The following is a 26,962-nucleotide window of genomic DNA, read 5'->3' on the forward strand; positions in this document are numbered from 1 at the left end:
TCATAGAAGATTAGAATAGGATATCACTTCAGGTATTTTGTATCTACAGAAATAAAAAGTAATTAGCAAGAAGTTAAGAAACTGATACAAAAAAAAACTTGTATAATGGTAACAGCCATGATATACATTCTGTGGTAACTCTGGAAATTGTGTGCCAGAACTTAGGTCAAATGTATAGATATTTAAAAATATTCCATTTGTTTGTGTTGCTAAAGTAGAAAATCACTTGGCTTAGACATTGAAACATTATTTGGACATTAATAAGACATAATTCTAACAGACATTTTAGTTATAATTTGCATGCTAATGTGGTTGACCATTGTTTTGGAGTCATGGAATGGGTACAAAATATATGATGTCGATCTTGCAATTCTATCGAGGCTAAATATCAAAGAACCTGATATCCCAGAATCAGTGAAGGAGTAAAAGAGGTGATGGAGGAGTTGAATCAAGTGTCATCAGCATACAGTTGGAAGCTGGTTGTTTGTCTGTATAAAGTCATTGTGAAGCAGATATATTTGGGTATAAGGAGGAACGAAGGAAAGATCCCTGGAGGAACTTAGAAAAAATGATGCAGAGCAGAAAGAGAATCATTATTGGAAATGCTCTGGCAACAATCAACTGGATAAAAGTGAGTTGGACAACAGAGGAAGGGATTGGCAAAGGATAGTATAATTAACCACACCAAAGAATGCAGATCAGCCAAGAAATCAAGACTGAGAATCATGAAAATCTACAAAAAAATTGTAATATAGTGTTTTGTCACACAGAGAAAATCTGAAAAAGCTCAGGACATTTTGCCCAGTTTCTTTCTCAAAGAACTCTAGTGTTGAAGTAAATATAGGAAGAATTGATGAGTGATTCTGAAATTTAAAACTCTTTGTGGAGAGTTTTATTCATCCATAGGATGTTGGTGTCATTGATACAGCCAAAGTTTATTGCTTATCTCTAAACAGCTGCGTGGCTTGTTAGGCAAGTACATCACATTGTTGTGGTTGTCGTGTTACATACAGACCATATAGATAAGGATGGCAGACTTCTTTCCCTAAAGGATATTAGTGAACCACCTGGACTTCTACAAAAATTCTGAAATGCCATGGTCATTATCATCCATTCTAGCATTTTTTTTTCACATTTATTCGATTAAAACAAACTTAAATTCCCCAGCTGTTGTTATGAGATTAGAGTTCATTTCTCTGGCTCATTTGTCTAATAATGATACTTCCTACAGTCAGGTTTTGCTCACGTATTTGCTCCTTTTCTTTCAGTTCAACTGGAATTAGGGTTTGTTCCATAAATTTCCATATTCCTTTTTTCTCTTACTTTATTTGCAGGTGAAATTATGATCTTTGAAGGTTTCCCTTCAGTTCAGGCATTATTCTACAAATGAATGAGCTAGTTATTCATTTCTTTCCTCCTCTCCTTGTACATTTATTATTCTCTGGCTAATCATTGGAACATAGGATCAGGAGTAGGCCATTCAGCCCTTTGAACCTGCCATATCATTCAATACAATTATGAATGTTCAAACACCTCAATGCCTTTTACCCACCCCATCCCCGGTCAGTTATGCAGGTCATTGGTGAGAAGCACCTGTACAGTGCTGGTCACCATGTTTAAAAAAGGATTTTAATGCATTGGAAGCCATTCAGAGAAAGTCTCCTGGACTAATACCTGGAATGAGCAGATTGTCCTATGAGGAAAGGCAAGCCAGACTAGGCCTGTATGTTTTGGAGTTAAGAAGAGTCATGGTGAAAACACATTAATTGAAAACACACAGTATCCTGACGCAACTTGACCAGGTGAATCTGAAAGCATGTTTCCTCTTGTGGAAGAATCTAGAACTAGGGGTCATAGTTTAAAAATAAGGGGGTGCCCATTTAAAACAGAGAAAGGGAAACTTTTTTTTCTGAGTTTAAGAGTTTTGTAATTCTCTTCCTTAAAAAGTAGTGATTGCAGAATCTTTAAATATTTTAAGGCAAAGGTAGGTAAATTGCTGATTACCAAGTGGATGACAGATTGTCAAGGATATGCAGGAATGCAAAGTTGAGATTAAAATCAGGTGAGCCATGCTCTTATTGAATGGCAGAGCAGACTTGAGGGTAGAGTGGCCTACTCTTGTTCCTATCTCTCCCAAAATACCATCAATAATCAAAAATATACCAATCTCTATCTTAAACATATTCAAATACTGACCCTCCACAACTCTGCATGATTTGGAGATGTCAGTGTTGGACTGGAGTGTACAAAGTTAAAAATCATACAACCCCAGGTTATAGTCCAACAGGTTTAATTGGAAGCACTAGCTTTCGGAGCGCTGCTCCTTCATCAGGTGGTTGTGGATTATAAGATCGTAAGGCACAGAATTTATAGCAAAAGTTTACAGTGTGATGTAACTGAAACTATATATTGAAAAAGACCTGGATTGTTTGTCAAGTCTCTCATCTTTTAGAATTAATATGTTGGTTTCAGTTCTTTCATATGTAAATCGCAGAATTTTTTTAAAGTTACATTCTCAAGTGAACTTTAATAATTTTTGTCATGTCGGCCCAGATAATGCCCTGTGTGAAACTGTCTGTGCCATAATGTTCAGACTGATTCTAATCTAAAAAACAGATTTATGGAATCTCACATGGATTCATGCAGCTTTTGAGCAAAATAGAATTAATTCTGCAAGTACAAATTCACCCATCAAACATGTGTGTGTGTATGGGGTGGTTATGAGTGTTTGAGAATGTTTGTGAGAGTGAGTGTGAATGTAAAGGGGTATAAAGTCTGTGAGAGGGTTCATGTGTGCGTTGGAGTGTATGTGTGAGCATACGAAAGAGGATTTGTGTGTATGTAGTGCAGTGGGGTCACCTGTTGTGTGACATGAACCCAAGGTCCCAGTTGAGGCCATCCCCATGGGTACTGAACTTGGCTATCAGCATCTGCTCGGTCACTTTGCATTGTTGCCTGTACTGAAGTCCACATTGAAGGACAGTCACCCGAAAGTCTGAGGTCGAATGTCCTGGACCACTGAAGTGTTCTCCGACGAAGAGAAGGACATTTTATTTTGCTCAAAAACTGTATGAATCCATGTAAGATTCTGTAAATCCGTTTTTTTAGATTAGAATCAGTCTGACCATTGTGGTACAGACAATCTCACACAGGGCACCTCACACCTTAAATGCACTATCTGGGCCAACATGACACCAATTGTTAAAGTTCACTTGAGAATGTAACTTTAAAAACATTCTGCAATTTACAATATAAAAGAATTGAAACCAACATGTTCATTCTAAAAGATGACAGACTTAACAAACAATCCAGGTCTTTTTCAATATATAATTTCAGTTACATCACACTGTAAACCTTTTTGCTATAAATTCTGTGCCTTATGACCTTATTCTCCACAACCACCTGATGAAGGAGTAGCACTCCAAAAGCTAGTGCTTCCAAATAAACCTCTTCAACTATAACCTGGTGTTGTGATTTTTAACTTTGTACAGCTCTGCATGTTACTGAATTCCAAAGTTTCATAGTCCTCTGACTAAAACAATTTCTCCTCATCCTAACCTAATTTTAAGCACTTTACAAGTTTCAGAATATTGAAATCAATATATTTAGTGTTCATTAAAATGGAATATAGGCAATACATTTATTACCTACATAGCTTTTATATTGATGTAGAATACAGATGGTGGTGTTGGAGGGTTGTCTTTCAGACTGGAGGCTTGTGACCTGTGGTGTGCCACAAGCATCAGTGATGAGTGGACAACTTTTTGTCATTTATATATATGATTTGGATGTGAAAATAGGAGGTATAGTTAGTAAGTCTGCAGATGACACCAAAATTGGAGATGTAGTGGACGGCGAAGAAGGTTACCTCAGTGTACAACGGGATCTTGATCAGATGGGCCAATGTGCTGAGGAGTGGCAGATGGAGTTTAATTCAGATAAATGTGATGTGCTGCATTTTGGAAAAGCAAATCAGAGCAGGACTGTTAAACTTAATGATAAGGTCCTAGGTAGTGTTGCTGAACAAAGAGACTTGGAGTGCAGGTTCATAGTTCCTTGAAAGTAGAGTTGCAGGTAGATAGGATAGTGAAGAAGGTGTTTGGTAAGATTTCCTTTATTGGTCAGTACATTAAGTATAAGAGTTGGGAGGTCATGTTGTGGCTGCACAGGACATTGGTTAGGCCACTTTTGGAATATTGCAGGCAATTCTGTTCTTCCTATTGGAACTATGTTGTGAAACTTGAAAGGGTTCAGAAAAGAATTACAAGGATGTTGCAGGGTTGGAGGATTTGAGTTATAGGGAGAGACTGAATAGGCTGGGGCTGTTTTCTCTGGAGTGTCTAAGGTTGAGGGTGACCTTATAGAGGTTTATAAAATCATGAGGGGCATGGATAGAGTAAATAGACAAGGTATTTTCCTTGGGGTGGAGGAGTCCAGAACTAGAGAGCATAGGTTTAGGGTGACAGGGAAATATATAAAAGGAACCTAAGGGGTAACTTTTTCACGCAGAGGGTGGTGCATATATGGAGTGAGCTGTCAGATGAAGTGATGGAGGCTGGTACAATTACAGCATTTAAAAGGCATCTGGATGAGTATGTAAATAGGAAGGGTTAAGAGGAATATGGTCCAAATGCTGACAAATGGGACTCGATTAGGAAAGTATATCTGGGTGGCATGGACAAGTTGGACTAAAGGGTCTGTTTCCGTGCTGTACATCTCCATGACTCAAAGAAAAAGATCAAAATGTGAGAAAAATACTTTAAAAAAAGCAAAATAAAATTAATACATTACAATCCAGTTTAAGACAGAAAAAGTTCCTCTGATCATTCAGTTTAGTCATCTCACAATACAGTCCTGCTGTTGTCTTCTCACAAAGTCCTGTTTATTTAAAATCATTCCTATGTCCTAGCTTCACAAGTTGTTGAACCTCTTATGTTTTCTTTAAAATATACATTAACATTTTCCTTTCACCTTGATGGTACCCTACAATACTAAACTCTGTTTAGAAAGAGGAAGGAATATATTCTTAGCGGCAGATAGAAATTAATTCATTAAATAATTGAAGTATAAAAGCAACAAAAGGAGCTGTGGGAATGAAAGATATTGGGAATATGTTTAGTTCAAGACTTCCTGTTATAGTTCTAGATTATTTAGTGATTTTTAGAGGCTAACACAATTACTGATTGTGATGTAATTCCTTTGTATGTTTTGGCCAGTGATTTATAATGTTGATGAAATAGCATAATTTTAAATTTAGACTTCAATTTTTGTTTTTTTTTTCCAATTTGCAGGGCATGACTGGCTATTTGCTGGACAGAAGATCAGTGGAACAATTGTTGATCTTGCAAATCACCCTGGAGTGTTCTTTGTCATTCCTGCTCAAGTAAAGACAAATGCACTTTTGTTATCTATAGATGTGTGCCTCTATTTTTGTAAAAAGAATGACAATAGTTGCCAAATGAAGGGAATTTCATTTCTACAACCATTACAATTCTCCAACATCTGTCAAGGTACTATTTCAAAAGTGAATCTCAGTTTCAGCTTTTAAAAAATATTTTAAAGAATGATCTCGGAGATAGTAAAATCAAACAAATGTATATCTTTTAGTTCTAGACCATAAAGATCTTATTAAACATTATTTTTGATGGCATAGCAGGTTAATAAATTCTTGATTTATTTATAGTTACCAAAGTTTGAATCCAGCCCAACCTGATAAGTTGAAAATCTTGGTGTGACTTTATACAACCTAATTCCAGGCCCCATTCATTTTTGACCTATTATAGCAAAACTCTTGGCATTAATGGCATTGAAATTGGAAACTTCGCATGCGCCATAAAGAAGGCTGGGTTCAGAAATGGACATACTGTAACATCCCAAATAAAGAGATTAATCTCCTGCAGTTATAGTTGGGATACATTTTTAACAAATTAAAGAAGCTTTACTCTACAGCTAGCTGTACTGTACCTAAGCAAGAGAGCTTAAAGTTGTCAACACTGTAATTTGAAATTATACAATTCCTCAACACAGGCCCCACTTGCTTTGCTAAACATAATGTTCACAAAAAGTTAACTAAGATTAAAAGAAAATCCATACAAGACAATTCTTCTTCTAAAATAGAAACAAATAGTTTCCTGATGAAAAGATTTTTTTAATATAATGAAGTATACAGGTAAAACTAAGGAAAACACATTTAACCAGAATTCAGGCAGTTCTGTCCAAATTCTCAAGAAATGAAAGAATACTTTGCAATCCTCAGTTGAGCTTTTAAGTATAGCCAACAACCAATAGAAACTGGTTAGAACAATAAGAATTCTTGGTGCTGTCTCACAATTGTAATCAGTGCAGTCTTACTTATAAAATGCAAACAGCTGTTGCTAAGAATTGGAGTGATATAGTACCATATAAAATCTTGAGTGCGCTGACATCATTTTCTTAAAAAGCTTATAAATACCAAAATGTTTGTTTTTTTAAGTTTATTATTGTTTAAGCTTCAACCAATGAATAAATGAATTGGATGAAAATGAAAGAAATATTGTATGTATTTAAATCAGATTATGAATAATGGCATACTAAAAAAAAACTGTTAACATTGATAAATGAAAGCAGAAAGCACTTTGAATTCTGATAAAATGAAGTGCATGATTTGTAAGCCTAAACAGTATATAGTTTAGTCTGATTATGATCCGCCAAACCTTCTTTTGACAATATATAATTAATTTTATATTCTTATGATATTTGAGTTTTGCAAATTAAAAACAGTGAATACAGTGCTTTCTGTTAATTTTTATATTGCTTGTGTTTGAAGCACATTTTGTCTCACAGTCTTGTATTTTGCATACATTTTGTTGCATTGTCTGAAAGAAAAGTGTCTTTGTATTTAAGTTGAAACAAGTAAACCTAAATGTTCAGAATTCTTTCCACAGAACAAATTTATTACATTAATGCTGGGTATATTGAAGCAATAAAGCTGATCACTTTTTAATGTAAAAGTGAAGTTCAGTTGTCAAGTCTGCAAATACTCATGAAGTAAATTTACTTGGTCTCAAACCAAATTAAGTTTTGTACATATGACAGTGCTAAAATCTTTGGGACGTGTAGACTTATAAAATGATGAACTAGTAATTACTATTAAGTGTTCTCTGACCTGGTAAGTCACTCAGTTCAGGGGCAATTAGAAATAGGCAAGAAATGCTGGCATCCAAATGAAGACAACTTCAACTGGTAAGGCTGTATTTCTGGAAATTTAATTCAACATAACTTGATGCATGGGGGGGTGGGGGAAGAGATATTTTGAGTAAAATTCACTGAAAGAAGTAAGATATACTGAGTGAAGAGTTTGGTGAATGGAGGGAAGGAGAATTTTGTTTTTTCTACTACTTTTTTCAGGCCCTAGCATTTGACTTTCAATTTTAGTCAACAAGAGAAAAACATAGATTAACAACTAGTATTATTAGAATCTGGAAGTTTTATTGTAAATTTTAGTGACAGTGCCAAAACCTTTTAAGTGATATAGGCTGTATTATAAAATAATGAATTAACATATCACTGTCCTGCCATTTCTAATATGATGCAGTTGCAAAATGTGAGACCTTCTGGGTGTCATTGTGATCAAAGTGAATATATCTTAGGATTAAATACAAGAGAGGAGTGGTTATGTTTACAGGGCATTAATACTAGTTACTGTACTTATAGAAGGATGTTGACCCATTGGAAATAGTTCAGACAAGGTTTACTTGCTAATATTTCAAATAAGAGGATTGCCTTATGAAAAAAGGCTAATCACACTAGGCCTTTACCCAGTGAGGTTTAGAAGAGTCAGAGGTGACTTGATTGAAACATAAGATCCTAAGGAAACCTGACTGGGTGGATGTCAAAAGGATGCTTCCTCTTGTGGAAGTATCTAGAACTAGGGGCCATAGTTTAAAAATAAAAAGTTGCCCATTTAAGACAGATGAGGAAACATGTTTTCTCTCAGTGGGTTGAGAGTCTTTGAAATCCCTTCCTCAAAAGGCAGTGGATGCAGAACTTTTCAGTAGTTTTAAGGCAAAGGTAGATAGATAAATTCTTGATTACCTACGGCATAACAGACTTTGGGGGAATGCAGCATTATGGTTCAAATCAGATCAGCCATGATCTTATTGAATGGGAAAACATATTCAAAGGCCAAGTCGCATGCTCTTGTTCCTTGTTCATATGTTCAGATCTATGATAAGTAATATTTGGTTTGATAGCTGTTTGGCAAATTTTGCAGAGATTTTGGCTAAAGCTGGATATGTAAAACAATGGTTCTTAAGAAAAGTAGATATTTCTGAACAGTTCTAAAACTATGTTACCTCAGCATAAGGAATTCAGTTCAAAGTTCCAGTCCAGAAGTATTTGGTTAAAACTCTCGAGGGATTATTTGAGGCTGAACAAATCTATGCTCAGTTAAATAAAGTCTGCAGGAAGAGGCTATCAGAGTCTCAAGACCAGATATTGAAATATCGGTTAAGTCAAAGCTTATTTGTGATAGAGCAGGGAATTCCCTCTCTGGCGTGAGTACTATATAAAGGAGTACTGTGGGATTAATGGGTTTGTATTTTACTGTATTTCAGAATATTTAAACTCATGTTATATGTAAGTAATTTGTTTTATTCTACTTTGTCTTCAGTTACTTTGCATAATAAACTTCTGTTTTGCTCCTGAAACCAAATTGAAGCATTGTGTGCTTATGTTTGGGTGGGAGACTACCTGATTAAAGCCCCCCCCAAAAAAAATCTATCAAGCCAGATTTCAGTCTGGGTTCTGACTTGTCCATCACAAGTGTTGAGATTGTAACAGTGAAAAAGGTCAGTCTTTTCGGTGAGTCCAGGACTAAGGGATGATTTTACAATTAGACACTGTCCTAATAGGACAGAGATGAGGGGTATTTTCTTTCTCCAAAGAGAGTTGTGTGACTTAGGAACTCCCTGCCTCAGTTGGCTGTGCGGGCAAGATTGTTTATTATTTTTAAATTAGATAGATCTTTGTTAGGCAAGGGAATCAAAGGTTAATGGGGAGAGATGGGGAATGTGAAATTCAGAGCACAAACACATCAGCCATGATCTTATGAATAGCCTACTTCAGCTTCCAATTTGTAAGTTTGATACTCATGTCCCATTAAAGAATAAAAGAAAACTTGACTTTTTTTATTGAACTAGTATGTCGGAAACTGAAAGTACATCATTGGCAATGACTTTTTGCAAGAACACTCCACTCAAAGACCTGAAGTGTAGTTATGTTGTTTGCCCATTATGCACCATATTGATGGTTGATATATTAAATAATTGCATAAAGCAGAGAAAAAAAATAAAACATGAACCATGCCAAAGTGATTTTTTTTGTAGTAAATATTAACTGAAACGGGTGTTGAATATGTGAATAGCCTACCAGTTTCCTACACGTATACTTATTCCTGGTTGGGTTCATCTTCTTTAATCAGAATTCCATACCCTTGAAATACATCTATTCTTGATTCAAATGCAAAATAGAGATTCCCAAATATAGAAAATTATTTAGCGAGATTGCCTCTCTTGTTGTCACAACCAAGATTCTCTCATTCAGTATACCCAGTTACTTGGCATTTTCAAGACCATTAGTTGCACAAGCGATATGCTTTTAACATGTACAACATTTTAAATGTATAATATTGTATATTCCTTATTTGGACTTTGCAATGCTGTGATGCACACTAACATGTATCTGCACTCTTATACCACTAGATGGAGATTTTTAAGCTCCAGACACGAGAGATCTCCGCATCTATTCTTATTGCATCATTAGTAAATTATGAGCTGGACTGGATATCTCAGATATTGGAGTATTGTGCTTAATAATGCTGACAACACAAGTTCAATCCCTGGACTAGGTGAGGTAGTTTTTGGGGATGTCCCCTACATGTGATATCCTAGCACATTCAGCCATGTTTAGCGGCCCTCAGAAAACCAAGGCTGCAATATGAGGAAAAAGTAAGTAATTTGTAAGGAAATTTTGCTTTGTCTTTATTTTCTGCAAGTATAGGCTAAGATCAATCCACAGGTACAAAATATAATATACATTGGCCTAAATAGTCTAAGGTTGTCTGCACTCTACACAATTAATTGTTGATAATTTCATTGAATGATTTTTTTTAGAAAAGGTAACTTTATCTGCTACTGCTAATTTAAAGAGAAAAACATCTGAATTAATTTTGTAAATAACAATTTTTGCTACTTTGTATTGTAGCATTAACATAAGTGACCAACAAGCCTTCGGCATCCAATCTGTAATTATTACAAAGGATTGTCAACTTTTCAGCTGTTCTAATCATTTTAAAAGTCAGTCTTTTATATGTACATGTTAATTCTCAACTTTGCTGCTCCTCCAATGCTGTCTGATCTGCTGTGTTTTTCCAGCTACACATTTTATTGACTCTGACTTCCAGCATCTGCAGTCCTTACTATCTCCAAACAATAGGGTAAGTTGGCCATGGCTCACCAATGACCTTCTGGGTGAATGGTTCAAGATCAATCTTCTCAACCCACCAGCAATGGCCTTAAGCGGTCAATTAATGGACACTTAAGTCCTTCAACTTGCCACTTAAATGCTTTCCTAGTAGATAAGAAAGGCAATTAGTTTTCTGACTGGGAAACCGGGGCAACCTGCCTGTTGAAGAGGGGACTGGATTAATTTCTCCGATCTAGGAAAAGTCTGAGGTGTTGATGGGACAGGAAAGAGAATACCCTGTGAAAGCTCCATCCCTGCTTATAACTCTAATTCACCTGAACTCCACTCCCTCCAACCCGCAAAGAGTTGAAGAAAAATCAACGTCTCACCATTTGGTTCCCCAAGACTGGTGGCCTTTTGACCTAGAAGCTGCCAACCTCTGGTGAGTGAAGACACCAACTGTTGTGGCCTGCCCATAGACCAAAAAAGCTGCCCACACTTGGCTATGAGCTCTTAATGAGTTGATTGCTAAATGATTGGGATTGGTGGATTAGTTGCCACCTAACATGGTTGTCCTCGGCCTTTAAACAAAGATCATGCTGTTACAATATTACTTGATTGATTTCTTCTCACAAACTGTGATTTAGTTATTACAGTATTACATGTTGGCCTCCGTTAATTGCGGAGTATCAGATTGATTGATACAAAATTACTTTGAAAGTGAACAATTGTCTCAAAACAGCAGAAATTATTATTAGTGTATGCTTCTAACAGACACGGTATCCAAATGGGAAAACAGACATCTGACATGCATATTTTCTGACTTTTCAACAAGTTTTGCCAGGAGTCAAATTTGCCCACTGGTTGTACAAACATAAATTTGTTTCTGATATATATTTATATCCATATCAATGGAGAAAACGTGACAAAGGAATCCTGCTTTGGACATACTGGCAAAAGGGGGAGTAGTTACATCAGAACAGGTTCTGCTTAAACCAGACAGGGAACAGTGAACCAGATTTTCTGAGGAATGCCATTCCACCCCTTTTCACAAAAGAAAAGAGCTCCACATTTCTATCGGTAACCGCAAGGTGATACCAATCAGAGCCCCTTCCGAAATATAGAGACGGATTTCCATTCTGCGAGTTCTCTCTCTGTGCAAGACTGTCGGAAGAAAGCAAACATGCCCCCTTTTCACAGCAATCAGCTGCTAAATTCTGAAATTTAAAAGATCCAGAATCACAGCCACTTTGACAGTTGCTTTCAAACAGTACGTTCGTAAGGTAATAGGAAGTTAATGGGCACCTTGCCAAATGGGTAGGGGGCTTGGAGTGCTAGGTTGGTAGTGTGCCAGGGTGGGATGCCAGGTGTAGAGGTAAATGATCCAATGTTTAGAGCAGGTTGAAGTGGGTGAGAGAATTTTGCATGGGAAAAAGGGTTTGGGAGAGGAATGGAGCAGATTGAGTTTGGACCTGGAGAAGTGGGGTTCATGTCTGGCAGCAAGGGAAGGGATCTGGTCTGGAGCAGGATAAGGGTGGGATTGGGCAAAGTAGCAGAGAAAGGGAGCAGGTAAGAGGGAGTGTGACATTGGGGGAAGGAGGTTGTTAAAACTCAGGGATTGCAAATGGTGTGAGCTAGGTTGTTAGGAGTATGAGAGTTAAATTCTCCAATTTAAACAGAGTCTTTCAGAGGATTCCAAGCAGAGATGATTTACACAGCAGAATCTTCAGTTTCCTGGGCAGTTTCTTTGGAGTCTTTTACAATGGGGATTCCACAGGATCCCAAAGCACAACTCTCTGGTTGGAAAGTCCAGGCCACACTCAAATCTAATAACTCACGCTATGAATAAAACTTTTAACTAATAGGAGGAAGAAAGTTTTGGTGAATGGAAACATATCTTTAAACAGCAAGTAAAGCTGTGTGATGATTGGATAAAGTGTGCGACAAGGAGGAACATGGTCTAATGATGAGAATGCAATGAATTAATGCAAATGTCAGAGAAATAAGTTAAAACTAAAGACAATGTAGATAAATGTGAGGAGCTGCATTTTGGAAAAGCAAATCTGGGCAAGATTTAATGGCAAGATCCTGGGGAGTATTGCTGAACAAAGAGACCTTGGAGTGCAGGTTCATACTTCCTTGAAAGTAGAATCTCAGGTAGATAGGATAGTGAAGAAGGCATTTAGTATGCTTTCCTTTATTGGCCAGAGTATAACAATTTGGAGGTCATGTTGCAGCTGTACAGGACGTTGGTTAGGCCACTTTTGAAATACTGTGGGCAATTCTGGTCTCCCTCCTTTAGGAAGGATGTTGTGAAACTTGAAAGGGTTCAGAAAAGATTTACATGAATGTTGCCAGGATTGGAGGGTTTGAGCTATAGGGAGATTCTAAATAGGCTGGGGCTTCCCTGGAGCATTGGAGGCTGAGGGGTGACCTTATAGACATTTATAAAATCATGAGAGGCATGGATAAGGTAATTAGACAAGGTCTTTCCCCTAAGGAGCAACTTTTTCAAGCAAAGGGATGGTGCGTGTATGGAATAAGTTGCCAGAGGAAATGGTGGAGACTGGTACAATTGCAACATTTAACAGGCATCTGGATGGATATATGAATAGGAAGGGTTTAGAGGGGTATGGGCCAAATGCTGGCAAATGGGACTAGAGTAATTTAGGATATCTGGTCGACATGACGAGTTAAACTGAAGGGTCTGTTTCTGTGCTGTACATCTCCATGACTCTATGACACTTGATCCAATTCACAAAGTATTTGTAACTTAATAGACAAAATAATTGCACAAATACAAGTAAATAATCTGAAACCATTACAGAGAAATGCTGCATGATGTCTAAGGTTGGGAGTTAAACATTCCAAGATATTCAACATTTCATGAAGTCAGACAAAATGGAAAAGGATTGAGATAGCAACTCTGACAATAAAACATTTCGTAGAAAGATGGTTAATGAGGAAGCATACTGGCTCAGAAGTGCAGCAAGTGGAATCAAATAAATGCAGATAAGAAATCAGGGAAACAAAGAGAAGGAAGGTGTAAGATATAGTAACCCACCCAGCCTCCCCCACCCCAATGCACTCCCCCAGTCTCCTCCCCATGTAAGTCAAATGGTAAAGCATACTTGGGAATGTCAGGGATGCCTTGCTCTGACTAAGAATGGATAAACCAGTTTGGCAGGGGGATGGGAATTGGAGCTACGGATCAGAGGATGGGGAAGCTGGTGATCAGGCAGATATAGTGTGCGGAGAGTCTGTGAGAGAGGATAGACAGTTGGGAGGGCAAAGTTGCAGTCATTGTGATGGTTGAAGTGTGTCTATTTTAACACAAGAAGTGTCAGGAATAAGGGTGATGAACTTAGAGCATGGATTAGTACTTGGAGCTACAATGTTGTTGCCAATACGGAGACTTGGATATCACAGGGGTGAGAATGGTTCTTGGATGTTCCGTGGTTTAGATGTTTCCAAAGGAATGGAGAGGGAGGTAAAAAAGGGAAGGGAGTGGCATTGCTGATCAGGGATGGTATCACAGCTGCAGAAAGGGAGTTCATTGAGGAATGTTTGTCTACTGAGTCAGAATGGGTGGAATCCAGAAACAGGAAAGGAGCAGTCACTTTATTGGGAGTTTTTTATAGACCAGCCCACGCGCCCCCTCCTCTCCCCAATAGCAACAGAGACACAGAGGAGCAGATTGGGAGGCAGATTTTGAAAAGATGCAGAAATAACAGGGTTGTCATGGGTGACTTCAACTTCCCTAATATTGATTGGAATCTCCTTAGTGCAAATAGTTTGGATGGAGCAGTTTTGGTCAAGTGTGTCCAGGAAGGGTTCCTGACTCAACATGTAGATAGGCCAACTGAAGGGGTGGTCATATTGGATTTGCTTGGCAAAGACCCAGGTCAGGTGTCAGATCTCTCGGTGGGAGTGCATTTTGGTGATTTTGATCGCAACTCCCTGACATTTACTATAATTGTGGAGAAGGATAGGAGCAGATGGGATGGGAAAGTATTTAATTGCGGGAGGGAAAATTACAATGCTATTAGGCATGAAATGTGGAGCATAAATTGGGAACTGATAATTTCAGGAAATACACAACAGAAATGTGGAGATTATTTAGGGAGCACTTGCTGTGAGTGCTGGATAGTTTCTCCCACTGAGACAAGGAAGGGATAGTAGAGTGAAGGAACCTTGGATGACAAGAGATGTGGAACATCTCGTCAAGAGGAAGAAGAAAGCTTACTTAAGATTGAAGAAGCAAGGATCAGTCAGGGCTCTAGAGGTTTACAAGGTAACCAGGAAGGAACTGAAGAATGGACTTTGGAGAGCTAGAAGGGTGCATGAGAAAGCCTTGGCGGGTAGAATTAAGGAAAACCCCCAAGGCATTCTACACTTACGTGAGGAACAAGAAGATGGCCAGAGTGAGGGTATGGCCAATCAGGGATAGTGGAGGGCACTTGTGCCTGGAGTCAGAGGAGGTGGGGAGGTCCTTAGTGAAGACTTTGCTTCAGTATTCACTAGTAAGAGGGGCCTTGTTATTTGTGAGGACAATGTGAAATAGGCTGACATGCTCAAACAGATTGATGTTAAGGAGGATGTGCTAGAAATTTTGAAAAACATGAGGATAGATAAGTCCTCTGGGCCAGTCGGGATATACCCAAGGTTGCTACAGGAAGCAAGGGAATAGATTGCTGTGCCTTTGGTGATGATCTTTGCATCCTTACTGTCCACTGGAGTGTTACCAGGGGGTGGCATATGTTATTCCCTTGTTCAAGAAAGGGAATAGGGATAACCCTGGGAATTACAGACCAGTCAGTCTCACGTCGGTTGTGGGCAAATTATTGGAGAGGTTTCTGACAGGGTTTATAATTATTTGGAAAAGCATAGTTTGATTAGAGATAGTTAGCATGCTTTGTGAGGGGGAGGTCATGTTTCACAGCTTTTCTGAATTATTTGAGGATGTGACAAAATGCGTTGATGAAGGTAGAGCAGTGGATGTGGTGTACATTGATTTTAGCAAGGCAGTTGATAAAGTTTCCCATGGTAGTCTCATTCAGAAACTGAGGAGCCATGGAATACAGGGAAATTTGGCAGTCTGGATATAGAATTGGCTGGCTCACAGAAGACATAGAGTGGTAGTGGATGGAAAGTGCTCAGTCTGGAGCTCAGTGACTAGTGGTGCTCCGCAGGGATCTGTTCTGGGACCTCTGCTCTTTGTGATTCTTATAAATGACTTGGATGAGGAAGTGGAAGGGTGGGTTAGTAAGTTTGCTGATGACACGAAGGATGGAGGAGTTGTGAATAGTTTGGAGGGCTGTTGTAGGTTGCAAAGGGAAATTGACAGGATGCAGAGCTGGGCTGATAAGTCGCAGATGGAGTTCAACCTGGAAAAGTGTGAAGTGGTTCATTTTGGAAGGTCAAATTTGAATGCAGAATATAGGTTTAAAGGCAGGATTCTTGGCAGTGTGGAGGAACAGAGGGATCTTAGGATCCATGTACATAATTCCCTCAAAGTTGCCAGCCAAGCTGACAGGGTTAAGAAGACATATGGGATGTCAGCTTTCATTAGCAGGGGGGGTTGACTTTAAGAGTCGTGAGATTATGCTGCAGTTCTATAAAGCCCTGGTTAGACCACATTTGGAATAATGTGTTCAGTTCTGGTCACCTCATTATAGGAAGGATGTGGAAGCTTTAGAGAGGATGCAGAGGAGATTTACCAGGATGCTGCCTGGACTGGAGGGCATGTCTTATGAAGAAAGATTAAGGATCTTTTCTCATTGGAGTGAAAAAGGATGAGCAGTGACTTGATAGAGTGTAGAAGACAATGAGAGGCATAGATAGAGTGAAATCCAGAGACTTTTTCCCATGGCGAAAATGGCTATCACAAGGGAGCATAATTTTAAGGTGGTTGGTGGAAGCTTTAGAGGCAATGTCAGAGGTGGTTTCTTTACACAGAAGGTGGTGGGTATGTGGAATGCACTGCCAGCAGTGGTACTAGAGTCGGTGGTGATACGGGTCATTTAAGCAACTCTTGGATAGGCACATGAATGATAGTAAAATGAACGGTATGTAGGTTAGTTTGATCTTAGAGTAGGATATAAGGTCGGCATAACATCAAGGGCTGAAAGGCCTGTGCTGTACTGTTCTATGTTCTATGATTAGAGCACAAGTACCCACAACAAATCTTCCTGTACTATCAACCTGTCAGCATGTAGTTAATGCACAGTATGAACAATTCATAAATACGCAAATGCTTGGCCATTGTTAGATTTACTGAGTCCTGTGTGGCACACCAATTTTTAAAATATTTTTGCTCCATTAGGTTCCCAGAGAGAAATCATTTATTTTCTAAGATGTGAATAACTAGCTCTGGATTCCTGTCAGATGAAAGTAATTGTAATGCTATGAGCAGTTAATAGTCTTTGGCAATTACTAAATATGGTACTTGAAATCTTAAGATATTCATTGATTAAAACTGTTCTGAAGGATTTCTCCACTGTTGAGAAAATTTGAATCCTGTTCCAAATTCCTTCCTCACTGCAACTTTGTAGATTAGCCTTTTAATCCAAGATTTTACAGCTGTTTTATTAGATTGTGGAAATGGATTACTCCTGGAGTATTTGTGCAAAAGGTCCCGACTGACTGTGCCAACATATCTATTTCCGTACAGTGAAATCTGATTGATGGTCTTATTTAAGCAGTTTAAAGACGTTGCACATGCAGCATTCACTGTCACTGTTTCTTTATTTTGTTAGTGGCTTAAATGGGGTGATAAATTCTCCGAGGGGAAGATTAAATATTGCTCTGCAGATGGATTTGTGTATTGCTAAAGATTTTAATGATGGGCAAATGGATCCTGAGCCAGAATTACTGATATTGAAGTCTCAAGTGATTTATAAAACAAATAGGTAGACATTGGCTGTTACAAAAACGTAGAAATCTTAATCTATAACTGCAATTGTTTTTGTTTATTCTTATTCAGTCATTTGAGATTTTGTTTGAATTTGTTTTCATTCACAGTGATCACATGAAGTTTTATTCCTTCAGATTTGCACAAGGTCTGATAGAAAACACAGCCCCATGAACCATGCTGGCATTAGTTCAAAACCCCAGGGGTCAATTATCTCAGTTACCCATTTGGCTGCTTTGCAATGCTGAGTGATGCCAACAGTGTGGGTTCAATTCCCGCACCAACAGAAGTTACTGTGCAGGACTCTCCTTCTCAACCTCACCCCTCACCTGAGGTGCGGTTAAACCACGACCAATCATGGAAATATTTTCCTGTCTGATCAGATTCAAACCAAAATTCCCATAATGGAGGGAATACTTTGACCCATTGTAACCTTTCCCTGTGTTTTAAACCTCTAATTTCCCAAGAATGGGATTAATCTAGACCAGTGTACACGCTTGCCCAGAGAGCAGATCACACTCGATTTTCTATTTGAAGACTTTGCCTTAATTTGAATGGTCAACCAGCAGATGGAAAGTTTGCCTAGAGAGTCTGACCTAAAGCTCATCCGACTGATGGAAAACCCACAGCAGGCATAAGTCTGTAAGTCTGAGGAGTGAATAAGGTTGACCAAAATGGTCCAGTGAAGACCAGTTGATAGTTTTCTCTTTGCTGAGATTCTGGAATGGAGGCGCATCAACACAAATGAGCATATTTAGGGTTCTATTTTACATATTAATGAAGGCCCAGGTTTGAGTTTGGTAAGGGCAATTCACTGACGTGGTCATGCAGCCATCTTGGTATGGAACTTGGCTCCCAATAACAAAGAATTGTCATGAGAATGGTAGGCAGTAAAGGGATCAGTACTTCTCAAATTTGCTCATTGTTTGTGAGCCACCTGAGCCATGGTACCATCGGTCGTAAGTTATAACAACAGAGTTAGGCCATTTGGCCCAGTGATTCTGCTCTGCTATTTGATCATTGCTGATATGTTTCTCAACTCCATTCTCCTGCCTTCTCCTCATAGCCTTTGATCGTCTTACTAATCAAGACACTATCAATCTCTGTCTTAAATACACTTGATGGCTTGGCCTCCACAGCCCTCTATGGCAATGAGTTCCACACATTCCTCCCTCTGGATGAAAACATTCCTCCTATTAGTCCTATAGGGTCATCCTTGAGGCTGTGCCCTAACATCTTAATCTCTTTGACTAGTGAAAACATCTTCTCCACATCTATTCTATCCAGGTCTCTCAGTATTCTGTAGGTTTCAATCAGATCTCTCCTCCTCTTTCTAAACTCTATCAGGTATATACCCAGAGTCCTCAACTGCTCCTCATATACCAAACCCTTCATCTTGGGATCATTTTTGTAAATCTCCTCTGGGGAACCCCTCCAAGGCCAGCACATCCTTCCTAAGAAACATGACCCAAAACTGCTCACAATATTCCAAGTGCAGTCTGACAGAGCCTTATACAGCCTCATCAGTACATCTTTGCTCTTGTATTCTAGTTCTTTTCAAATGAATGCTAATGTTGCATTTGCCTTCCTAACCACCAACTGCAGTACCTGCATGTTAACCTTAAGAGAATCCTAAACTAGTACTGCTAAGTCACTTGTGCTTCAGATTTCCCAAGCCTTTCTCCATTTAGAAAATAATCTGTGCCTGTATTCTTCTTTCAAAGAACATAACCTCACACTTTCCTGCAATGTACTCCATTTGGCTCTTCTTTGCCCACTCTCCTAGCCTGTCCAAGCCCTCTGCAGCTTCCACACTTCCTCAATATGATCTGTCCCTCCATCTATCTTTGTTTCATCTGAAACTTAGCAACAATGCTCTTAGTTCCTTCATGCAGAGTATTAATGTATAACATGTGTATAACATGAATAGTTGTGGTCCAAACACTGACCCCTGTAGAACTCCACTGTTCACTGGCTGCCATCCTGAAAAAGACCCCTATATCCCTACTCTCTGCTTCCTGCCAGTCACCTTGCCCCTAACACTATGGGCTCTTATCTTATTTACCAACCTTCTGTATGTCAAACTTTGTCAAAGACATTCTGGAAATCAAAATAGATCACATCCACTGGCTCTCCTTTGTCTAACTTGCTCGTTAACTCCTCAAAGAATTCTAACAGATTTGAAAGGCATGGCCTCCCCTTGACAAAGCCATGCTGACTGAGCCATATTTTACTATGCACTTCCAAGTGCTCCGTAATTTCCTCCTTAAAAATGGATTCTCAAAGCTTAACAATGACTGAGTCAGGCTAACCAAACTAAGCTTGCAACTGGCAGCACCCTCCTGTTGATTTGGTCTTTACACATGTTTTTTTCATTATGTTAAAATTGTGTAGTTTTTGCTTCTGAATGTAGTTGTGGCAGGAAAGAAACAGGAAACATAGTATTTCAAATCAAAACTATTCTCTAATGTTAGAGGCTGTTCCAACTAATTTCCTTCCATAAATAAAGTTTCCAAGGAATTGTTTCATTAACATGAAAACGTTTTATTTTCTTTGGTGAATTTTGTGCTGAAGTAGAATGTCATCATTGAGAAATCAAATGCTTCTGAGATTAGGCAGCAACAATGACCGATATAACAGTCACATTCAGAGCAGCAATCCAGCTACATTCTCCCCTGTAATGTTGGAAATGTGGTCCCTGCAGAAACTGAAATAACCGAGTTCATCTGGCTCCACAAGGACATTTTTTAGAGATTGTTTTCTTGAAACCTAGCCTGTTGGTACCAAACTGCGGTGGCTGATGGATACAGAAAGAATAGGACTGGCTCCTATTCTACACCCAGTGGGAAATAAATGTTTTTATTTCAACAGTAATGCTTGGAAATGAATGTGCTAGTTGTGTTTGAGCTCCATTGTGAAGTCGGACCAGAAAACGTCATTCTCCAGTTGGACTGTTTTTTTTCCTCCTGGCTCTACAAAACCTAACCCTGGGCAGATATGAACCCTAATGCCTGTTCTTGCCTTCATCAGGTACATCAGAAAAGTAACTTGATCCTATATTCAATAAGACATCACCCAGGCATTGTTTGGGCGTGGGAATGTTGATGCATGAAATTGTGGGTCTTTAATATACTTGTTTTCACCTGTATACTGGCACAAGGTCCCTAATTAATACAACTAATTATGTTCTGTAGCAAAACATCAAAGTATTTAATTTGAAATGACTACCAGGCTTCCCCTTCCATTAGTGATAATTTGTTGTGAATAGACATTAGCTTTATGGAGGCGTGAACTTCAAAAATTGCATTAAGCTATTATATCAATGTACCCTCATTTCAATGTATTTATGAAGCTCTCAACTCTTTCAGGTGGTCACTTCCATGACCCCTGCTCCAGGGCTTGCTGGATGATTAAGCAGGCCACACAATGGTTAGAATTAAGATGAAATCGATTTCACAGTCTATTATACCCATTTGCACCTGTTTTCACGAGGTGACCAACAACCAAAACTGTGCCACACCAACAGCTTTTATAACAAAGTTACTCGGTTAGATTTTCAAGCATCTTTAATTACCGTTGACATAAGCACATTGAATAGAACTGGCAGCTCAATAATAAAGTAGAGCTGTAATATTGCAGAGGTTACTCGCTGTGTGCCAAAGGGCTACAGTATTTTATATTCTGATTCACCCACAATCCAACCAGAACCCTTTTGGCATTTAAAATCAGCAGGCCTCAGTAAATATTATTTGTAACCCTTGGATGCAATCATATACTAGTATTTTTAACACGGGTTTTCTTTCAGTTAGGTTACTTGAGAAAGCAGAAGTGGATATCCTGACTATTTATATGTGGATGGTCAATGTCTCTTCTTCAGAAAAGCTCTTCTCATATTCCACGTACATTCTAGCATATTTATATGGTTCTTTGGTAATCGAGAACCATTTAAATATGTTTTATATGAATTCCAAAGACCACATTAAAAATAAATATTTAATTAACTATTGGTCGCTTTCAATGTCAGAGAAAAATTATTATTCAATAGAGGGTAACTGAGCAGACTCCTTAATTCAACATGGTCCATGTTTTTAATAAATTCATTTGTTTTGACAGAAGGCAGAAGCCAATGGTCAGAATAACTTTAAATATATTTTAGATTGAAATGGTGACATACAAATTACTAACAAAGAGAAAATGCCTGAGAGCCACAATATTAATTAAATTTAATTAAAACAAATAGTTTAATACTACATTTCCAAATTCTAACACTAAACGTTCTGAACATTTGTTTATTTTCTACTACTTTACTGCTCAAACTAAAAATACAATGGTGTGACATGTATTTACAAACTCTGAAGTTCAGATTCCATTTTCATTGCAGAACAAACTGCAGATCAGGGAATGTGGTTCGTAGGGCAGCACGGCTCATTTACAGCATTTCTGATTTTCTAGCTATTTATTATAATGGCTGGAAAATTAGAATCACGTGGATCAAGCACGTTTGACCTCACTGTTTGATTCTCCAGTTTGCACTCCTCTATCTGAGAAGCAAAGTCACACCATTTCAAGACTTATATCTAAAGAATGAAATGTAGGTTACATTCTATGAATATTATTTTTTAACAGGTCTCAAAGCATGATTAAAACCCAGAGTTCTATGTAAAAAGTACTTATTCAGTAATTGGTTGAGGCTCTATTTACCTTAATCAGTCCAAATGGGCATTGATCCAAGGTATCCATTTAATAGTGTTACCTTTGGCAAGAAAGTACATTAGTTTGCTGAAGACCAGCAGGCATTACCCATAAGGTTGTTCATACTATGCAAACTTTTACACAATGAAAACAGTAAACAAACATAATGGGTCACTCCTAGCCGTTCCAGAAATCTAACCTGCCTCAGAAGCTCCGAAGAAGCATATTACAGACTTGCGAAAATATGTGTTAGCCATAAACACAGCTACTTTTGTGCATTAATGCCTTTTTATAAACTTAATCAGTGAGCAAAGCCATTAATCTTTTCTTAAAAAGACTGCCATTTGTGTGAAATTTAAGTTGCAACTCATTTCCTGATAAAAATGTGCCAAATGTCTCAGCATACCGAGTTATAGAGGACTGTTGTATATAGGACAGTCAACAAGTTCTGATGTATCAAATGTGATTTATTTCACATTACTCAACAGTATGTAGTTTGAGCTGTTTCTTTCATATATTTTAATTTTACCTTTGGATAATGTACAGATTAAACAAATGTCTTAAACTGCAAAAGTTTCAATGACTATGTTCAGGAAATACTTCAATATTAACATATTAGTGCCTTTACTTTCAGCACGCATGTTCTCCCTTGGCTCTCTTAAACAAGAGTACTCTTATAAAATACTCACCAACAACTCATTAAAGCAAGCCAACGTTTACAAAGTCACACCACAAATAGTTAGGGCCAGTTTTACAGTATAAAATGTGTAATTATTAAACAGCAGCTCCCCAGCTTCATTTCATTAGGTGTCATACCATTCATATTTGTTGCTCTCATTAATTACAATATTTGTGTTTTATCTCCAGAAATGAGAGTCTATCAACCAAATTGGTGTCACTTTCTAAAATTCAATTTCAGTCCCATTTCCGAAATTGAATATATCAAAAGTTACTCCCTGGACCAGATTTCCCCATGGCAGAAAAGCATCTGACATTCATTAGATTTTCACTTGCGTGTTTAGGTTTTAATATTTCATAAGTTCTGAATTGCAGAAAACTAATCTGATATTAGTGAAGCAAGGAAAACAAGGCATCTGGGGCCTGAGTGAACACTGCAGGTAACTTTATACTTCTAAAACCAGTCAAATTCAAAGATTGAAAGGAAGTGTAAATTAGAATGAATAAATTCAATTTCATGACAATTAAACTGGACTGTGCACAAGAGACCAGAATAAGGGCTTACAGATGCGCTGAAGGGGGCAGACACTAGAGGGGATTACAAAGTTGGAGGGATTTGAAAACACACACAAACATTTTAACATCAAGATGTGATTTACCCAGACAACATTGTAATTCAGTGAATCTACGGATGAAAGGAAATTAAGACATGTTGCAAGTTAAGACATTAAAGCAGAGTTTTGGACAATCACGTTTACAGAGTTTTTCTATCATAAGGTATTTTATTAAAAATAATGGTAAATCAGGTATTCAGTCTGTAATTCACCACTTGCTGGACTACTAGATTCAATTAGGAGAAAGTGAGGACTGCAGATGCTGGAGATCAGAGCTGAAAATGTGTTGCTGGAAACGTGCAGCAGGTCAGGCAGCATCCAAGGAGCAGGAGAATCGACGTTTTGGGCATGAGCCCTTCTTCAGGAATCAGGTTCCTGACCTGCTGCGCTTTTCCAGCAACACATTTTCAGTACTAGATTCAATTGGTTTACCAAATAAATTTAAGCAATAAAAAAGCATTTATTTGTAGGGACTATTGGAGGAAATATTACTATCCAATTTTTCCAATATTAACAGGCTGACACAGGTCGATCGATTGGTTCTGGGCAGGAATGAATTTGCAGAGCTGGTAAGAAATGATGACTAGAAATTGGCTTGTACAAATCAGGTGCTACTAACTATTGCCAGTGACATTTTACTATTGAAACAGGAATCTGTTGTATATTGGCTTAGATCATCCATTCTCTAGATTGTTAGAGATTAGACATGCTCCAAAGATATACATTGAGATCCCCGGAGATCTTAATGCACTGACTAGGTGGGAACTGGCAAGAGGTTTAAACTTCGAATGGGAATTACTCTGCATTTGGAAATATCCAAAAGTATCTCCAACTCTGAGTTAGGCCACTTTTGGAATATTGTGTGTGATTCTGGTCTCCTTCCTATCAGAAGGATGTTGTGAAACTTGAAAGGGTTCAGAAAAGATTTACAAGGATATTGTCAGAGTTGGAGGATTTGAGCTTTAGGGACAGGCTGAATAGGTTGGAGCTGTTTTCCCGGGAGTGTCGGAGGCTGAGGGGTGACCTTTAGACGTTTATAAAATCATGAGGGGGCATGGTTAGGGTAAATAGACAAAGTCTTTTCCCTGGGGTGGGTAAGTCCAAAACTAGAGGGCATAGGTTTAGGGTAGGAGGGGAAAGATATAAAAGAGACATAAAGGGCAACTTTTTCGTGCAGAAGGTGGTGCGTGGATGGCATGAGTTGCCAGAGGAAGTAGTGCAGGCTGATACAATTGCAACATTTAAAAGGCATCTGAATGGGTATATGAATAGGAAGGTTTAGATGGATACGGGCCAAGTGCTGGTATTTGGTGACTAGATTAGGTTGGGATAGCTGGTCAGCATGGACAAGTTGGATTAAAGGGTCTGTTTCCATGTTGTACATCTCTATCAGTCTGTGTGCAGGTTTGGTGGATTGACTCTGCTAAATTGCCCACAGCATTCAGGGATATGTTAGTTAGGTGCATTCGTCAGTGATAAATGTAGGATAATAGGGTATGAGAATGGGTCTAGGTGGGTTACTCTTCGGAGGGTCGGTGTGGACTTGTTGGGCCGAAGGGCCTGTTTCCATACTGTGATTCTATGATTCTGTGGGCTAAAGGGCCTCTTCCTTTGCTGTACTATTCCATGTTCTATACTGAGAGCAGGAATAGGCTTTTTGGCCTCATGGCCAGGTCCACTATTCAATAAGATCATGGCTGATCTGATTGTGGTCTCAACGTGACTTTTGTCCTTCCTCACAATAATCTCTGACTCCTTTATCAGGCAAGAAACATCCCTTCTCCACCTGTCTCTGGAGGAGAAACTTCCAAAGACCAGTGACACTGTGGAACAAAAAAATCTCATCACCATCCTTGCTAGGAGACCCCTTATTTTTAACCCATGCCCCTCGTTCTAATCTCTCAACAAAGGCAACACCCTTTAAGCATGCACTCTGTTAAGGCCCTTCAGGATTTTGTATGTTGCAATTAAATCACCTCTCAATGGATACAACCACAGCCCATCCAAAATAACCAGAAGATAACCTCCCACTAAACCCCACCAATATCAAGTGAATGAACTTTCTCTGAACTGCTTCAAATACTTTTACATCCTTTCTTAAATATGGTGATATTGTGGTAATGTCATTGGACTGATAATGCGGAGGTCCAGATTAAGGCTGTGGGATGTCAGCAAATACTGCAAATGATTGAAATTTGAAATAAGAAGAGAAACTCAGCTGGTCTGGCAGTGTCTGTGGAGACAGAAACAGAATTAAGGTATTAACAAGACCTTTCTTCAGAATGCTCTGGGACTTGATTTCAAATCCCATAAGGGCTTCTGGTTATCAATCAATAATATCTTCATTCAAAAGTTAGTCTCCATAATAGTGACCATGAAGCCAGTATAAAAACCAACATGGTTCATTAATGTTCTTTAGGGATGGAAAACTGCCATCCTTACCTGCATGTGACTCCAGACCCTCAGCAGTGGGGTTAACTCTTCCTCTGAAATGGCCTAGTAAGTCACCCATGGGTAATTAGAGATGGGAAACAAATGTTAGTTTTGTCAGAAACACTCACTTCTCATAAAACAATTTTTAAAAAATGCACCTGTACACAGTATTTCTGAGATCCACAGGTTCCCGTTTATCTACATTGTTTGGTACTTCCTCGAAGAAATCCAATAAATTAGTCAAACACAATTTCCCTTTCACTAAAACATGCTGATTCTGCATGATGCTTAAATATTTTTCTAAGTGCCCTGCTGTATGCCATAAATAACAGAACCCAGCATCATCTATATGTCAGTTGTTAGACTAACCAATCGGAAATTTCCTGCTTTCAGTTCATCCTTTCTTGAATAGAGGCGTCATATTTGTTGTTTTCCATTTTGATGGCACCTTTCCAAACTGAGGGAATTCTGGAAAATTCAAAGCAATGCATCTACTATCTCAGTTGTAGCACTTTTTTAGAGAGATATAACTTAATTTCTGAATTGACAAAATACATCGTATTGTAGCCTACTGTTCAATTCTCTAGGACGTTTTGATGCAGGGCAATACAGCTCCCAGATCTACAGAGGCACAAAGAGAAATGAAGTCCTCACAATCTAACACATCAATCATCTATTTGGCTGCAAACTACTTGTTAACTATTTAGCTCAAAGTATTTACAATACAATTACTTAATGTGGATCAGCAGTGTGTCTTGGATATGTGATACAGTCTACTGTGAGTCTGGCTGGTTTCTGTGGTGGAAGTTATCTGGCAACTTTACCTTCAGGAATCTGCATGTTATGTATCAATAAAATATTTTTATACCTTGGAATGACAATTTTATGCCGTTTCTAATTTCCAGGTATATATTATGTATGTTTGGCACTTAAAAGAATTAATATTTTGGAAATCCCATTTCTTAACAAGTAAGTCATGTTAAAATCTCCTATTTACACTGTAACTAGACTAAATGGCAACACCGATGGGAATAATTTGTCAACACAAAATATTAACTAATGTGTCCTTGTAAACTAAATCTAGTAGTGTTTCCTACTATTTCTGAGTGATGTCATTACAGGGTTTATTGTTATCATAATTGTGTTAATTGCAACAATACTATTGCCTGTATAAACAGGGTTTATAGAA

General features: G+C 38.3%; 1 protein-coding gene and 1 long non-coding RNA gene across 4 annotated transcripts in view; both read left to right on the plus strand.

The window, feature by feature from the left end:
• The window catches only part of nhlrc2 (NHL repeat containing 2), a 91,476-nt gene extending 83,527 nt beyond the window's left edge, over positions 1-7,949 (plus strand). For all 3 annotated transcript variants that reach the window (XM_043712794.1, XM_043712792.1, XM_043712793.1), the window contains one exon: positions 5,292-7,949. In XM_043712794.1, coding sequence (XP_043568729.1) covers positions 5,292-5,548 — 257 coding nt within the window. In that variant the 3' untranslated portion in view covers positions 5,549-7,949. The remainder of the gene's footprint in view (positions 1-5,291) is intronic.
• A 1,808-nt stretch (positions 7,950-9,757) lies between these two features.
• LOC122561209 lies at positions 9,758-26,639 on the plus strand. Its single transcript, XR_006314944.1, has 3 exons — positions 9,758-9,986; positions 23,858-23,909; positions 26,376-26,639. It is a non-coding gene; the product is annotated as an uncharacterized LOC122561209 (long non-coding RNA).
• Positions 26,640-26,962: the final 323 nt, after the last annotated feature.

Source organism: Chiloscyllium plagiosum, chromosome 22, assembly GCF_004010195.1.
Source record: "Chiloscyllium plagiosum isolate BGI_BamShark_2017 chromosome 22, ASM401019v2, whole genome shotgun sequence".
In the NCBI taxonomy this organism is placed as follows: domain Eukaryota; kingdom Metazoa; phylum Chordata; class Chondrichthyes; order Orectolobiformes; family Hemiscylliidae; genus Chiloscyllium; species Chiloscyllium plagiosum.